At 43.3% G+C, this 17,483-nt stretch overlaps 1 protein-coding gene across 1 annotated transcript; it reads left to right on the forward strand.

The window, feature by feature from the left end:
- The first annotated feature begins 448 nt into the window (after positions 1–448).
- On the forward strand, positions 449–17,320 carry LOC129831375 (CUB domain-containing protein 1-like). The gene is made up of 11 exons (XM_055894723.1): positions 449–632; positions 9,488–9,721; positions 9,997–10,347; positions 10,469–10,678; positions 10,851–11,207; positions 11,359–11,721; positions 12,006–12,203; positions 12,436–12,798; positions 13,438–13,794; positions 16,081–16,165; positions 16,298–17,320. Exons 1-11 carry the CDS (start codon positions 566–568, stop codon positions 16,824–16,826), a joined length of 3,114 nt encoding a protein of 1,037 aa, XP_055750698.1. The 5' UTR covers positions 449–565; the 3' UTR covers positions 16,827–17,320.
- The last annotated feature ends 163 nt before the right edge of the window (positions 17,321–17,483 follow it).

The raw sequence follows: 17,483 nt of genomic DNA on the forward strand, positions 1-17,483 counted from the left end.
AGCTTAAAATGATTAAGTAGATGCAGAGTTACTAATTAGCTAAAATTCTAAAGTTGTCCATGATGAGATTGGAACACGAATGGGGGGGTGGACCAGTATGACAAAAAAGTATGAAAATGTATGCACTCACTACTGTAAGTCACTCTGGATGATATCGTCTTCTAAATAACTAAAATGTTTTGCCATATGTTCACGTTATACACCGGATCAACCACCCTGCGTTTGTTTTTGCCTTAAGTAACCTCTGTGTTATGTAACCACACCAATACTCAACATACTGTATCATACTAATTTGAGTGTCCTGGATTTTCGTTTAGTATGTTACGTCTAGTCTATGAGACCAGCCTGTCAACTACAATATTCGGTCAAGTTTCAACAGGTTACTCATTTATGGTGCGTACACGCCCTCTGCGTCTAACAGGTAATGTACATCAGGAAGTTACTGCTCTGTCACCGCCATCGAAAATGTTTTAACCTGGGATTTTATAAATTGCAAATATCTTGGGTTTGATAACATTTATCCGGAATCATTTAGGCACATCTCTTTGTTGTTTTATCAGTGGACATGCGGCTCACAAAAAATTGCGCTCGAGCGCTCCTGGGAATTGTGACTTTGCACCTCAACCTGTCAGGTGAGAGAACGTTCAAAACATTCTTTCAAATTTAGCAATCAGTTGCTAGTTGTGTATTGAGTGTGGCCTTCCTATTCTCAATGTTGCAAAATATGTCGATAAACTGAAGAATTATATACTAAAGTGGTTACTCGTTTTTAGTTTGATATAAACTACCGTTCAAACGTTTGGTCACTTAAAAATGACCATGTTTTTTAAAGAAAAGCACTGTTTGTCCATTTTAAAATAACGTTAGATCAGAAATACATTGTAGACATTTAATGTTGGGGGTACATTAAACAGCACCCGCAAAATATCAGTCTCAACGTCAACAGTAAAGAGGCGACTCCGGGATTCTGGCCTTCTAGGCAGAGCTTCAAAGAAAAAGCCATATCTCAGACTGGCCAATAAAAAGAAAAGATTAAGATAGGCAAAATAACAGACACTGGACAGGACCCTGTCTTTCAAAGATAATTCGTAAAAATCCAAGTAACTTCACAGATCTTCATCGTAAAGGGTTTAAACACTTTCCCATGCTTGTTCAATGAACCATCAACAATTAATGAATATGCACCTGTGGAACAGTCGTTAAGACACTAACAGCTTACAGACGGTGGGCAATTAAGGTCACAGTTATGAAAACTAGGAGGCCTTTCTACTGACTCTGAAAAACACCAAAAGAAAGATGCCCAGGGTCCCTGCTCATCTGTGTGAACGTGCCTTAGGCATGCTGCAAGGAGGCATGAGGACTGCAGATGTGGCCAGGGCAATAAATTGCAATGTCCGTACTGTGAGACGCCTGAGACAGGACGGACAGCTGATCTTCCTCGCAGTGGCAGACCACGTGTAACAACACCTGCACAGGATCGGTACATCCGAACATCACACCTGCGGGACAGGTACAGGATGGCAACAACTGCCCGAGTTACACTAGGAACGCACAATCCCTCCATCAGTGCTCCGACTGTCCGCAATAGGCCTGTTTTAAGGCAGGTCCTCACCAGACATCACCGGCAACAACATCGCCTATGGGCACAAACCCACCGTCGCTGGACCAGACAGGACTGGCAAAAACTGCTCTTCACTGACGAGTCACGGTTTAGTCTCACCAGGGGTGATGGTCGGATTCGCGTTTATCGTTGAAGGAATGAGCGTTACACCGAGGCCTGTATTATGGAGCGGGATCGATTTGGAGGTGGAGGGTCCGTCATGGTCTGGTGCGGTGTGTCACAGCATCATCGGATTGAGCTTGTTGTCATTGCAGGCAATCTCAACGCTGTGCGTTACAGGGAAGACATCCTTCTCCATCATGTGGTACCCTTCCTGCAGGCTCATCCTGACATGACCCTCCAGCATGACAATGCCACCAGCCATATTGCTTGTTCTGTGTGTGATTTCCTGCAAGACAGGAATGTCAGTGTTCTGCCATGGCCAGCGACGTGCCCGGATCTCAATCCCATTGAGCAAATCTGGGACCTGTTGGATCGGAGGGTGAGGGATAGGGCCATTCCCCCAAGAAATGTCCGGGAACTTGCAGGTGCCTTGGTGGAAGAGTAGGGTAACATCTCACAGCAAGAACTGGCAAAAGTGGTGCAGTCCATGAGGAGGAGATGCACTGCAGTACTTAATCCAGCTGGTGGCAAACCAGATACTGACGGTTGATTTTACATTTAATACATTTAAACTCAGTTTTTCACAATTCCTGACATTTAATCCTTGTAAATATTCCCAGTCTTAGGTCAGTTAGGATCACCACTTTATTTTAAGAATGTGAAATGTCAGAATAATAGTAGAGAGTGATTTATTTCAGCTATTCTTTCATCACATTCCCAGTGGGTCAGAAGTTTACATACACTCAATTAGTATTGGGTAGCATTGCCTTTAAATTGTTTAACTTATGTCAAACTTTTCAAATGCCTTCCACAAACTTCCCACAATAAGTTGGGTGAATTTTGGCCCATTCCTCCTGACAGAGCTGGTGTAACTGAGTCAGGTTTGTAGTAGAGGTCGACCGATTATGATTTTTCAACACCGTTACCGATTATTCGGCCGATTTTAAATGTGCAACTGCACATGGGGACAAAATTCATACTTTTTGGAGAAATGTCCTCTGGTCTGATGGAACAAAAATAGAACTGTTTGGCCATAATGACCATCGTTATGTTTGGAGGAAAATGGGGGAGGCTTGCAAGCCGAAGAACACCATCCCAACCGTGAAGCATGAGGGTGGCAGCATCATGTTGTGGGGGTGCTTCGCTGCAGGACGGATTGGTGCACTTCACAAAATAGACATCATCATGAGGAAGGGAAATTGTGTGGATATATTGAAGTAGCATCTCAAGACATCAGTCAGGAAGTTAAAGCTTGGTCGCAAATGGGTCTTCCAAATGGAAAATGACAACGGTTTACCCAACTGCAAATCAAACATTGTCAACCTCACAATACCCAACTTCAGAGGAGCAGCTGTTCTCTTTTCTGAACAGATGAACTATGTTAGTGTATACTGGGGAGGGAGGGCACATTCTCTTGACTCTTGCCATGTGGCGAATGTTAAGAGATTATGCAATTCTTGCTTATGCATAGTTCTAAAGTTGTGGCAAAATGGCTTAAGGACAACAAAGTCAAGGTATTGGAGTGGCCATCACAAGGCCCTGACCTCAATCCTATAGAAAATTTGTGGGCAGAACTGAAAAAGTGTGTGTGAGCAAGGAGGCCTACACACCTGACGCAGTTACACAAGCTCTGTCAGGAGGAATGGGCCAAAATTCACTCAACTTATTGTGGGAAGCTTGTGGAAGGCTACCCAAAACTAGAGGTCGATCGATTATGATTTTTCAACGCCGATACCGATTTATTGGAGGACCAAAAAAAGCCGATACCGGTTAATCAGACGATTTTTATATATATATTTGAAATGACAATTACAACAATACTGAATGAACACTTATTTTAACTTAATATAATACATCAATAAAATCAATTTAGCCTCAAATAAATAATGAAACATGTTTAAATAATGCAAAAACAGTGTTGGAGAAGAAAGTAAAAGTGCAATATGTGCCATGTAAGAAAGCTAACGTTTAAGCTCCTTGCTCAGAACATGAGAACATATGAAAGCTGGTGGTTCCTTTTAACATGAGTCTTCAATATTCCCAGCTAAGAAGTTTTAGGTTGTAGTTATTATAGGACTATTTCTCTCTCTACGATTTGTATTTCATATACCTTTGACTATTGGATGTTCTTATAGGCACTTTAGTATTGCCAGTGTAACAGTAGCTTCCATCCCTCTCCTCGCCGCTACCTGGGCTCGAACCAGGAACACATCGACAACAGTCACCCTCGAAGCAGCGTTACCCATGCAGAGCAAGGGGAACAACTACTCCAAGTCTGAGCGAGTGACGTTTGAAACGCTATTAGCGCGCACCCCACTAACTAGCCATTTCACATTGGTTACACCAGCCTAATCTCGGGAGTTGATAGGCTTGAATTCATAAACAGCAGAGCTGCTGGCAAAACGCACGAAAGTGCTGTTTGAGTGAATGCTTACGAGCCTGTTGGTGCCCACCATCGCTTAGTCAGACGGCTCTACCAAATCATAGACTTAATTATAACATAATAACACACAGAAATACGAGCCTTAGGTCATTAATATGGTCGAATCTGGAAACTATCAATTCGAAAACAAAACGTTTATTCTTTCAGTGAAATACGGAACCGTTCCGTATTTTATCTAACGGGTGGCATCCATCAGTCTAAATATTCCTGTTACATTGCACAACCTTCAATGTTCTGTCATAATTACGTAAAATTCTGGCAAATTAGTTCGCAACGAGCCAGGCGGCCCAAACTGTTGCATATACCCTGACTCTGCGTGCAATGAACGCAAGAGAAGTGACATAATTTGACCTGGTTAATATTGCCTGCTAACCTGGATTTCTTTTAGCTAAATATTCAGGTTTAAAAATATATAAATCTGTGTATTGGTTTTAAGAAATGGTTAAGTACACGTTGGAGCAACGACAGTCCTTTTTCGCAAATGCACACTGCATCGATTATATGCAACGCAGGACACGCTAGATAAACTAGTAATATCATCAACCATGTGTAGTTATAACTAGTGATTATGATTGATTGTTTTTTATAAGATACGTTTGATGCTAGCTAACAACTTACCTTGGCTTCTTACTGCATTCGCGTAACAGGCGGGCTCCTCGTGAGGCAGGTGGTTAGAGCGTTGGACTAGTTAACCGTAAGGTTGCAAGATTGAATCCCTGAGCTGACAAGGTAAAAATCTGTCGTTCTGCCCCTGAACAAGGCAGTTAACCCACCGTTCCTAGGCCGTAATTGACTGACTTGCCTAGTTAAATAAATGTGTAAAAAAAAAATATATATATATATAATCGGCAAAATCGACGTCCAAAATGACCGATTTCCGATTGTTATGAAAACTTGAAATCGGCCCTAATTAATCGGCCATTCCGATTTATCGGTCGACCTCTAGTTTGTAGGCCTCCTTGCTCGCACCCGCTTTTTCAGTTCTGCCCAAAAATGTTCTATGGGATTGAGGTCAGGGCTTTGTGACGGCCACTCCAATACCTTGACTTTGTTGTCCTTAAGCCATTTTGCCATAACTTTGGAAGTATGCTTGGGGTCATTGTCCATTTGAAAGACCCATTTATTTATTTTATTTTTATTTGTTAAAAATTTGATCCCCTTTTCTCCCCAATTTTCGTGGTATCCAATCGCTAGTAATTACTATCTTGTCTCATCGCTACAACTCCCGTACGGGCTCGGGAGAGACAAAGGTCGAAAGCCACGCGTCCTCCGAAGCACAACCGAACCAAGCCGCACTGCTTCTTAACACAGCGCGCCTCCAACCCGGAAGCCAGCCGCACCAATGTGTCGGAGGAAACACCCCCTTGGTTAGCGCGCACTGCGCCCGGCCCGCCACAGGAGTCCCTGGAGCGCGATGAGACAAGGATATCCCTACCTGCCAAACCCTCCCTAACCCGGACGACGCTAGCCCAATTGTGCGTCGCCCCCACGGACCTCCCGATCGCGGCCGGCTGCGACAGAGCCTGGGCGCGAACCCAGAGACTCTGGTGGCGCCCTAGACCACTGCGCCACCCGGGAGGCCCGGAAGACCCATTTATGACCAAGCTTTAACTTCCTGATGTCTTGAGATGTTGCGTCCATATATCCACATAATGTTCCTTCCTCATGAAGCCATCTATTTTGTTAAGTGTACCAGTCCCTCCTGCAGCAAATCACCCCCACAACATGATGCTGCCACCCCGTGCTTCACAGTTGGGATGGTGTTCTTCGGCTTGCAAGCACCCCTCTTTTTCCTCCAAACATAACGATGTCATTATGGCCAAACAGTTCTATTTTTGTTACATCAGACCAGATGACATTTCTCCAAAAAGTATGATCGTTGTCCCCATGTGCAGTTGCAAACCGTAGTCTGGTTTTTTTATGGTGGTTTTGGAGCTATGGCTTCTTCCTTGCTAGGCAGCCTTTCAGGTTATGTCGATATAGGACTCGTTTTACTGTGGATATAGATACTTTTGTACCTGTTTCCTCCAGCATCTTCACAAGGTCCTTTGCTGCTGTTCTGGGATTGATTTGCACTTTTCACACCAAAGTACGTTCATCTCTAGGAGACAGAATGCGTCTCCTTCTTGAGTGGTTGAGTGGTATGACGGCTACGTGGTCCCATGGTGTTTGTACAGATGAACGTGGTACCTTCAGGTTTGGAAATTGCTCCCAAGGATGAACCAGACTTGTGGAGGTCTCCAATTTTTTTTTTCTGAGGTCTTGGCTGATTTCTTTTGATTTTCCCATGATGTCAAGCAAAGAGGCACTGAGTTTGAAGGTAGGCCTTGAAATACAGCCACAGGTACACCTCCAATTGACTCAAATGATGTCATTTAACAGAAGCTTCTAAAGCCATGACATCATTTTCTGGAGTTTTCCAAGCTGTTTAAAGGTACTGTCAACTTAGTGTATATTAACTTCTGACCTACTGGAATTGTGATGCAGTGAAATAATCTGTCTGTAAACAATTGTTGGAAAAATTACTTGTGTCATGCACAAAGTAGATGTCCTAACCGACTTGCCAAAACTATAGTTTGTTAACAAGAAATGGAGTCGTTGAAAAACGATTTTTAATGACTCCAACCTAAGTGTATGTAAACTTCTGACTTCAACTGTATAGTGTATGTGGGTTTTTGGTAACAGGATGACAAGACCCCAGGCAATATTTTTTTTAATTTACAAGAGGCAAATTAATTTAGCATAAGTTAATATAAATGTTGATATTCGTTGGCAAGGGTCTTAACTTCAACATTTATAGTGTTTTGATGTATTTCTAATACCCTTTTAAGACTTTTTCTGGTAGATGTTTCTAAAACCCTTTTCCATCTGCTTGATATACTTTACTTTAAAAAAAAATATAGACTTGCATTTTGGTGGTCGTGGGTCCTTTTACATAGCCAGTTGCTACAAAGCAAAAATATGAAGCTTTACCGCTTGCTCTGTAATATGAATAGTATTTTGATTTCAATAACAATTTTCTTATTTAATTTATGAATATTGAAAAATATAAACATGATAATATATATTTTATCTGATTACTTTTTCAATATATTGTGTAACATAATATACTCTACAGGCATATCAAAGTTTTAAAGTTATTGCCCGTTTTATACTGAGAAATTGGTTAAATTGCCTACTATGTCAATCACAGCCCTCTGTTTACTTGTATCATTGCACATCCTGCTAATGACCCGCAGAGGGCGAACATTTTGAATCTATTTTCTCATTCACTCTGTTGGTAGCCTCGGCTTCCAGTATTCAGTACGAAAAAAACGTAGTGGAACGTTCAATTAAATGGAAATGGCGCTGTACTGAAAGACCAGTTGAAAAACGGAGAGGGTTCGGGTTGTGGGTCGAAATGCACCGCTGCCTTTTAAATACGTCACTCATTGCTTCAAGGCACACCCACAGAACTGTGCAAACGTACCTTTGTCTGTTCAAGAGTGTACAAGAACGTTTTGGGGTAACGTTTTAAGTACAAACCGTTCCGCAAACTGAATGCACCCCAATATGCAGACCAGAGCGGCCCCGCCCCTATTAGATAAAGAAAGCCGGATGTCTCGCTTTCACTTCCGTCTCCAGATACTCTAACTTCTTTAAAGATATAGTTCACCCAAATTATAGAATGACATATTGGTTTCTTCACCCTGTAATCAGTCTATGGCCAAAAAGGCTAATATCGGTCCCATAACTTGAATTGGATTTGTGCCACAAATACTCAAACGTTAGCATGTGGAAACCGTGCCAAGGAATTTAAACCAAGGCATGGATTGCTTTCATACCTTGTCCATAGACTGCTTACAGGGTAAGGAAGCCAATGTGTAATTTGGGTGAACTATCTCTTTTTAAGCCTCTTTCTGACAAGAACTTCTTCAGGCTTTCATATAAAGGTGAAAGCCTGGTAGAGGATACTCTGTTGGTAATGCGTACAAATTATATTATAACTGTAAAAGTATCAGATCCCACTCTGGAACTTGGATATGCCGGTAGAGTATATTTCATTGTTTGGTTATGTTATTAATGTTGAATTGTTAATATGTCGATATGCTATTCAAAGACAAAAGAGATCCTACCATGGTAATTTTGGGCATAGACCAGTCACCTGACACAGGACTTGATACAGCGTACTTACTGTCAATTTGAATATAACAGAAGGGCATTTCCATCAAAAATGACCCATGAGGGCCTCAAGTGGCGCACGAGTGGCGCAGTGGTCTTAAGGCACTGCATCTCAGTGCTAGCTGTGCCACTGGAGTTTCTGGGTTCAAGTCCAGGCTCTGTCGAAGCCGGCCGCGACCGGGAGACCCATGGGGTGGCGCACAATTGGCACAGCGTCGTCCGGGTTAGGGGAGGGTTTGACCGGCAGGGATGTCCTTGTCCCATCGCGCACTAGCGACTCCTATGGAGGGCCGGGCGCAGTACATGGTCGCCAGGTGCACAGTGTTTCCTCCAACACATTGGTGCAGCTGGCTTCCGGGTTAAGTGGGCATTGTGTCAAGAAGCAGTGCATTTCTGTGTAGTACAGACCAGGACCAATTACCATAATTCCGTTACCAGGTGTAAATCCAATTCATTTGCTGTAGCTCAATAACCAAAATAGATTTGTTTTCAAACTCAGGGTCCCATGTCATAGTTTGACACCCCATTCTTTCTGAAGACATCTTTTGAATCTTAATTCAGAGCAGATATTTAAGAGTTCTTGGAAAACGTGCTTACATAAAAAGAGATTTGACCATATTTCCGTTACCAAAGTTTGCATCTGCACAGTTCTTCCACTAAATTAGTTTTTGTAACATTTTCAGTGGAAATTGTTCAAAGTAGTCCTTGTGCATAGAGTTGTAGAGTTGTATGGTTTGTTACATTTTGAAATCAATGGTTTTTGTTTGGCATACATTTTTTAAAGTGAAAAAAAACTAAGTGAAAGCGTAATTCCATTATCGTGGAATTGCCCAGAACCTCCATTAATATTTTCCTTTGAAGGAACATGTAGTGTTCTGTAAGGATGTGTATTTGTGAAATAACTGGTGCAGCCTTAAGTCCAGACATGACAATGGGTTCTAGCCTGCTCCCAATGTTCAGTGAAACTTAACTACTATGTCACTGTTTTATAATCTTTTTTTCCATGTATTTTTGTTACCTTCAGCTCAACTCTTAGCCTGTTCATTGACTCCAACAACAGTTGTACTACTCAATACAATGACATAGTAGTGAACTAGCCTTTTCAGTTTGGACTATTTGCAAACTATAAAAATAACCTTTTCTTCGTTCTGTTCACTCAGAATGTCTGCGCATGACCGTCCGCCCTGACAAAGATGCTACTGTGACTGTGTCGTCCTCACTGCTCCTTCCATTGGAACAGTGTTCCGTATGCAAGGTCAATGGCGCTGAGAATGACACCCAGACGACCTGTCACTCATCGCTGGCCCTGGTCCCCGATGAGGATGTCACCTTGCTCTTCAACTGCACTGAACCACCACAAAGTGCTTTCGTCATCCAGATCCACAGGAAAATCAGTGAGTCTAGAGAAACTTTGTAATATTGGATTTCATTTTAGACTGCCAGCTCAATTCGATCAAACCAGTATTGCCGTATTTACACAGTCAAAAATATGTACAACACAGACAGATGCTTCAGAATTTGACATCCTGGGGTGGTAGTTGTCAGTGACGATGCTGCATTAAAAACAGCTAAGGCTACCTTTTAGATCTGGCCCCAAGGGTGAACCGTTAAGCAGGTTTTGTTTAGGTTTCTTCCCGTCTTACCTGTTATGTGATTTTATTTGACCCAGAATGCACCAATGACACCTGCAGCCCTGCCACAGGTGTGGCTCAGCCTCCCCTCTTCTCAGAGTTCATTAGAACACTCGTCTGGGACCTAAGTGTGCCGGAGAAGACCGTTATGAGTTTGGACTTCCCTGTTGACAGGCTGAAGGAGATGACTGAATCAGAGTTGTGTCAAGATGGCTACCAGTACACTGTAACCAGGACCAACACTGAAGGAGAGGTCAAAACTCAGACATACTGCAAGAATGGCCTCGTGGCTCACCTTCATATACCGAGCCAAGCCACGGTGTCTTTGCAAGTTCAAAAAGGCCGAGAGGTGGATTCCTCTATATTCACGGCCAAACCAATAAAGAAACGTAAGCTCTTTCAACTGTTCTGGTCATGTCTAACTCTAATGTGAGAAGTGTATGTACAGTGAATTATCTTTTGTTGAAATCAGATCTATAAATTAGTGCTTACGTTTCAAATTTTCTTCAGAGAGCCGGATGATCTCCGTGACTCCAGAGCCAGACACTATCGTCACCATCAGCAGAAACACCAAAGCCAAAGAGTGCAGTGTGTGCGTTGGGGAGGGGCCTACCTGCAACCCCAAAGAACTCGTCCTGAGAGCTGCCCGCAACACCTCTGTGAAGTTCACCTGCCCACAGCCACAAGATGTCTTCAGTGTAGAGATCAACAGGGAGATTGGTAAGACACCTCAGACCCATTTTCCTGGCCTAAACAGGGCCCTGACCTGACCGGTTTTCTAGGAGCATTTGATTGAGCATGCCTAACACAATGGACCCAATGGAAATAGTCTCGAAAGTGCAAAAGCTGCTCATCTGTTAGCTTCACGAATACAATATTTTTTATCCTCCAGATTGCACAGAGATCACCTGCAGCGGGAACATCGTCCAGGCGGAATCCTCCCTCTTCCCAGACTTCAACAGAACCTTCACCTGGGACCTGAAAGTTCCACCTGGCCTTTCCTTCCAGCTGGACTTCCCATCGCCGGGAATGAGACAGATTCCACCCTCTGAGACCTGTCCTGACGAGCATACCTACGCCATCATCACGTACCAGCGCACCGGGCTCGCCACCATCGGCATTTTTTGCCCAGACGGCAGCATCACTAGGGTCCAGGTGTTGTACAAGGGCCGGGTGTCCCTGCAGGTCCCTAGGGATAGGAAGCTGGAGCCGCTGGACTTCAAGGTCACCGTCGGACCGGAAATTAAAAGTGAGTGTCTGGCAGCTGTTGGAGGAGCCATAAAAAATGAATGCCTGTTGAGGTCACTGAGTTAATCTCTATTAGCTTGTATGTATTCGGGAGACCTCCCTTTACAGAATTACTCATGTCATTATACCTCATTTAACCCCTTTCCTTCCAGTGCTGGCTGTGGTAAAAGTCAACCTACCTCGAGGGGTGTCAGATACAGACTTCTTCTCAGCCAACTACCCTAGAGGTTTCCCTGATGACGACCTGATGAGGTGGGACTTCACGGTGCCCGGCATGCATAACTACACGGTTAACTTCCTGAATCACACAGAGTCTCTTTGCCAGAAGAAGGAAGTGATGGTGATGTACCACAAGGCGCGTGGGAAGGTGGGCATCCAGAAGAACCTGGCGGACCCCCAGCCAACACACAGGCAGGGCAGCTTCACCATGACCCTGTTTAACTGTGAGACCGACAGGACCAAACCGGGCCTGTCCCTCAAATTTAGGGTCTCGGTGATGAGGAGCGGCCATCCAGGTACAAAGGCTATTGGCAATCATAAATTGTTATGACATGATTTGTGATGTAAGCAATTACAAGTAAGATCCAAATATGCTTCTTTATTCTATACATGCAATCTGTTAAACCAACCCTAGACTTCCAAACCAATATAACTAATATTTCCATTATAAATGTTTAAAAAACATATTGTAGCCTAAAATTAGCCTGATCATTCATTCAATCAAATTAATTGAGTGGTGATCGATGACCTATTTCTCAGAAGATGATTGTGCCTGTTTTGTCTTTTACTCCCTGGTCAGTTCTCTGCACTGTAAATCTGTCAGAGGATGAAAGGCTAGTCCTCCACTTTGAGAAGAGGGGATCGGACCCCTACTGTGAGATGAGGAAGGACTCTGTGCTCCAGGAGAAGATCACAGTTCCCTCAGGGACCAAAGCCAGGCTTTCTTTCCTGGACTGTCCGAGTGAAGACCTAGGCCTGACAGCCGTAAAAACCATAGGTACTGTAACAATGCATACATTAGCGTTGCATGTGTTGCCTCCAAAACATAGAAACGACTATGGATAGTGTCTATGCCTTTCTCACTTAAGCTTCTTATTAGAGTACATTTGTGACAAAGCTAGAACAAATGGTCTTTGTGTTTCGTTTATTATCTAAAGATGTGATGGACTAAGAATATGAATGTATGTAAACCCATTATAATATCTCAAGCCTCTGTGGATCTATTCCAGGATGCCGGAGTTTAGACTCGTGCTCCGTGACTGGGACTCTCCTCACGGTCCCTAAAATGCCGACGTGCCTCCCTACGCTACTCCGAAGCTTCACCTGGCACGTCATTATCCCAGTATATGGCACCGTGGATTTACTGTCCCCCACAGGAAACCTCAGGCAGTCCCTGCCAGGACAGGAGTGCAATGGCAGTGTCTCCCTTCACGTAGCAGAGGGTGATGGGTCCTCCATTGGCTACTTCTGCTCCGAAGGCATCATTCGCAAAATCCAAGTGCACTCCAACGTCTCTATTACTGCCTCAGCGAAGGACCTTAGCCTGATTCAAGGGCATTTCCTCAATGTGTCCTTCAGTGAAGAAATCTCAGGTATGCTAACTGGTTTCGCAGTTGTTGTTTTTTCATTTTTTAAATCTTTTAAAGTAACTATTCAGTGAAAATCTCACTTAACAGTTCTGTTAACTCATACCCAAATAATGTTGTTGACTCATCCTGTACCTCTATTGGTGGCCAAAGCATAAATTCACTTCAAACTTTTGCTCAGAGTTTCAAAAATGCTTTCCGTTTCCTCAGAGTATGATGTCATACGCATGAGGAGGATGAGCTGACCAATCAGTGGTCTATTTCTAATTAATGTTTTTAATGACCGGTATAAGCCCACACCATTCTGTTGTTGGGGTACACCACCCCCATTCCAACACAGAAACGCTGCTTTTGAACATACTTAATTAAACAAAATTGTACGGATAAGAATTTCACTCATTTTGTAATTAATTATAGGTCATATTTCATAGAAGTCTGAAAACAGTTACTTTAATACTCTCTTCACTTACCTTTTTATGGTTCCTTGGGTAACATCTACAAGAGGGAACAGACATACAGGAATGGCAAGGGGATTTGTTTTAAAAATGGATTCAATGGAAAGTTTACATTCTCACTCTCTTCAACCTCTGTGTTCAAACTGTATTGAAAATGTATTGTTCTTCGTCACTTCCTTTTGTCCCTCAGACAGCATCATATATACAGTCCAGCCCAGAATGGGTTCCCCTGCCCTCCTGGCCACCCCAAACTGGCCCAGCGGCATGAAGCCATACTCCACCGTGTCCTGGATCATCAATCTGCCGGGCCACCTCCAGGCGGACCTGCTGTTGACCAACATCAGCCAGCCCAAGTGTGGCAAGGGGCACACGTTCATCAAAGTGCAGACCCTGGCCTCTCCAAAGGAGATATTGAGTCGCAGGGAGGATAAGGAGGCAGAGGAGAAGTTGATGGTCCCTGAGAGCTTCTATCTCAACATGTCCAACTGTATGACGGAGAACGGACACTTCAGTGTGCTCAGCATGGTTACCCTGCAGGAGACTAGCAGTAAGGGACCTGTTTGTATTGTTATGACAGATTTGTGACTGAATATGTTTGTGCTAAGATATCTGCATAATTCTAGCATTCGTCTCACAAGACCTTTTTGGTTATTTCAATAACTCTTAAGAGATCTAAAATGAGGGCAAAAATAAATCAATAATAGTTTTTTTAATTGGATGTCTATCTTAAATGACATCAATACACGTTATTAGGGATGCTTTATGTTCTCATAATCATCAACACAGTATTTAGGGGTGCTGGCAGCGAAGCTTGACTCAACTCAGAATATATGTTCATCCCTCTTCTAGGTGTGAAAAAAGCTGCGCGATATGTCAAAGAGATGGAAGAGAAAATCACAACTTTCTAAGAAATAAATACTGCGCTCTCAATCAAACCCTAATAACTCAACTTCTCTTTGTCAAAGCAGGTGTTGAGATATATATATATATATATATATATATATATATATATATATATATACACACACACACACACACAGTGCCTTCAGAATGTATTCAGACCCCTTGAATTTTTCCACATTTTGTTACATTACAGCCTTATTCTAAATACTTTTTTCCCTCAGCAATCTACACACAATAGCCCATAATGAAAAAGCAAAAACAGATGTTGATACTTTTTGCACATTTTATAAAAAACAGAACTACCTTATTTTAAGTATTCACCCCCTTTGCTATGAGACTCGAAATTGAGCTCAGGTGCATCCTGTTTCCATTGTTCATCCTTGAGATGTTTCTACGTCTTGATTGGAGTCAACCTGAGGTCAATTCAATTGATTGGACATGATTTGGAAAGGCACACACCTGACTATGTAAGGTACCACAGTTGACAGTGCATGTCAGAGCAAAAACCAAGCCATGAGGTCGAAGGAATTGTCCGTAGAGCTCTGAGACAGGATTGTGTCGCTGCATAGATCTGGGGAACGGTACCAAAAACATTCTGCAGCATTGAAGGTCCCTGAGAACACAGTGGCCTCCATCATTCTTAAATGGCAGATGTTTGTAACCACCAAGACTTTTCTTAGAGTTGACCGTCAGGCCAAACTGAGCAATCGGGGGAGAAGGGCCTTGGTCAGGGAGGTGACCAAGAACCTGATGGTCACGCTGACAGAGCTCTAGAGTTCCTCTGTGGAGATAAGAGAAACTTCCAAAAGGACAACCATCTCTGCAGCACTCCACCAATCAGGCCTTTATGGTAGAGTGTAAGGAAGGCACTCCTCAGTAAAAGGCACATGACACCCCACTTGGAGTTTGTCAAAAGGCACCTAAAGACTCTCAGACCATGAGAAACGTTTTTTGGGGGTCTGATGAAACCAGGATTGAACTCTTTGACCTGAATTCCAAGCGTCACATCTGGAAGAAACATGGCACCATCCCTACAGTGAAGCATGGTGGCGGCAGCATCATGTTGTGGGGATGTTTTTCAGCAGCACGGACTGGGAGACTAGTGATGAAAACCTGCTCAGGACCTCGGACTGGGGGCGAAGGTTCACCTTCCGACAGGACAACGACCCTAAGCACACAGCTTAGACACACGCAGGAGTGGCTTCGTGACAAGTCTCTAAATGTCCTTGAGTGGCCCAGCCAGAGCCCGGACTTGAACCCGATCTAACATCTGGAGAGACATGGAAATAGCTGTGCAGCAATGCTCCCCATCCAACCTGACAGAGCTTGAGAGGCTCTGCAGAGAAGAATGGGATATACTCCCCAAATACAGGTGTACCAAGCTTGTAGCGTCATACCCAAGAAGACTCGAGGCTGTAATCGCTGCCAAAAGTGCGTAAAGGGTCTAAATACTTATGTAAATGTGATATTTCAGTTTTTTATTTTGAATAAATTAGCAAACATTTCTAAAAATCTGTTTTGCTTTGTCATTATGGGGTACTGTGTGTAGATTGATGAGGGGGGTAAACAATTTAATACATTTTAGAGTAAGGCTATAACAAAACAAAATGTGTAAAAAGTCAAGAGGTCTGAATACTGTCTGGAGGCACTGTGTATGTATGACAACATTTTAATGAAACTGCATGCAATTCAGGCGTGAACCTTAACTCTCAGCATTTATTACTGTCTCTAGTTCATTTTAGAAAAGCAACACAACACATCAAAGATGAGTGTTTTGAATCGTTTCAAAGGGTTTATAATGCTTCTATGCAACTGTGTTCCAGCCTGCTCATAAGCCAGCACCTCATGTCATTGCTACTTGCAGCTATATTTGTCTCATTCTTACCATTATGTAATCATGAGTCTCTCTTTCTCGTGTGTGTCTCTGTAGAGCTGCTCCTGAGCGGCATCCTGGGTGCTGTGGGAGCAGTGCTGCTCCTTATGCTTATTGTGCTGACAGTCTTCTTGGTTTTAAGGTGAAAACACCTGCCTTACCATAACAATCTATATATAGCTTTGATGTTGAGGTCATTTTATGACTGCCCCTCCCCCCATAGTGTGGTGTCTGCTTGACTCAACCATTTGTATTCCTCTTTCGTGCTTTACAGGAAGAAGAAAAGAATGGTCAAAGAGGCTTCCATCTACATAGGGAAAGGGAATATCTTCATCCCAGGCGACCATGTGTTCCCCAAAACTCGGTCCGACAGCGAGCCGCACGTTTACGCCTCCATCGAAGACACCATGGTGTACAGCCACCTGTTGCGCGAGCCCAGCTACGTGGGCACCATCCAGGACCACTTCCAAGGACAGCCGGTCGACACCTATCGGACATTCATGGCGCTCCAGGACAGAGTGCCAGAGATCACAGAGACAGCTGCAGACCATGAGCCTGAACTGGTGCCTGAGATGGACGAGTATAGACCTTTCTTGGACCCGTCGGAAACCTTCATCCCGTCGAGACCTCGCACACCCATTGACCGCCAGGACAGCATGGGATTCATGGACCGCAGGATGGTAGACAATGAGCTGTACACATTCAAGAGCACTGGGGATATAAATACGATTAGACTGTCGGGGGCAGACCAAATCCTAAATCCAGAGACCTTCATCGACTCGAAGGGGGAGGGACCCATTTAGCGTGAGGCGGTACTGTGAGATGGACTACTGTTACTCATTTCACATAGCTCAAAGTGTTTCAGGTTCACTGTAGTGGAGAAATGGGGTGTAAATGTGCCTTTGCATAACATTCAGGGAGTCTGTATTAGTGGTGTTGTGCCTACTGCACAAAAACCATCAGACAAATTACTATTACTGCCTTTCATTGGAGCCTCTGAGTCTGTTTCCTCCAAGCTCGACATGGTGCTGCTATTCTGTGTTTACATTACTGGTCTACTTGGTTTTTGTGTATATTTTTTGATAGTATTTTAATTGTTTTATATGCTAGTATATATTTAATACATTGAATGTTGCCCTGGACACTGGTGTGTCATGGGTTTAAGAGCAGGGATGCTTGTTTTGTACCAACCTTTTTTTGCATTGTTTATGCCTTGTGGCAAGGGTTTTTCTATGTAAATGTGTTTTTATAAATTTCTCTGCCAATTTTTGTATTTTTATAAATTCCTTAGACATTTTGAGTGGTCTGAGTACAGTGTGATATTGTGAATAATACTGTATCTAGGATAGATAAGGGAATCGATCTAAAATGATATTGCTTCAGAAGGTGTCTTGTTGTGATGAGAAAAGTGACATTCTTTCATCCTTTGTCTAAAACCTGTGACCTTTAAAGTCCTGGCT

Source organism: Salvelinus fontinalis, chromosome 32 (genome assembly GCF_029448725.1).
Source record: "Salvelinus fontinalis isolate EN_2023a chromosome 32, ASM2944872v1, whole genome shotgun sequence".
In the NCBI taxonomy this organism is placed as follows: domain Eukaryota; kingdom Metazoa; phylum Chordata; class Actinopteri; order Salmoniformes; family Salmonidae; genus Salvelinus; species Salvelinus fontinalis.

Coding starts and splice junctions, on each gene's coding strand:
- LOC129831375 (XM_055894723.1), top strand. CDS start 566: ATGCGGCTCACAAAAAATTGCGCTCGAGCGCTCCTGGGAATTGTGACT. Junction 633..9,487: donor TTTGCACCTCAACCTGTCAG/GTGAGAGAACGT, acceptor CTGTTCACTCAG/AATGTCTGCGCATGACCGTC. Junction 11,208..11,358: donor CGTCGGACCGGAAATTAAAA/GTGAGTGTCTGG, acceptor CTTTCCTTCCAG/TGCTGGCTGTGGTAAAAGTC.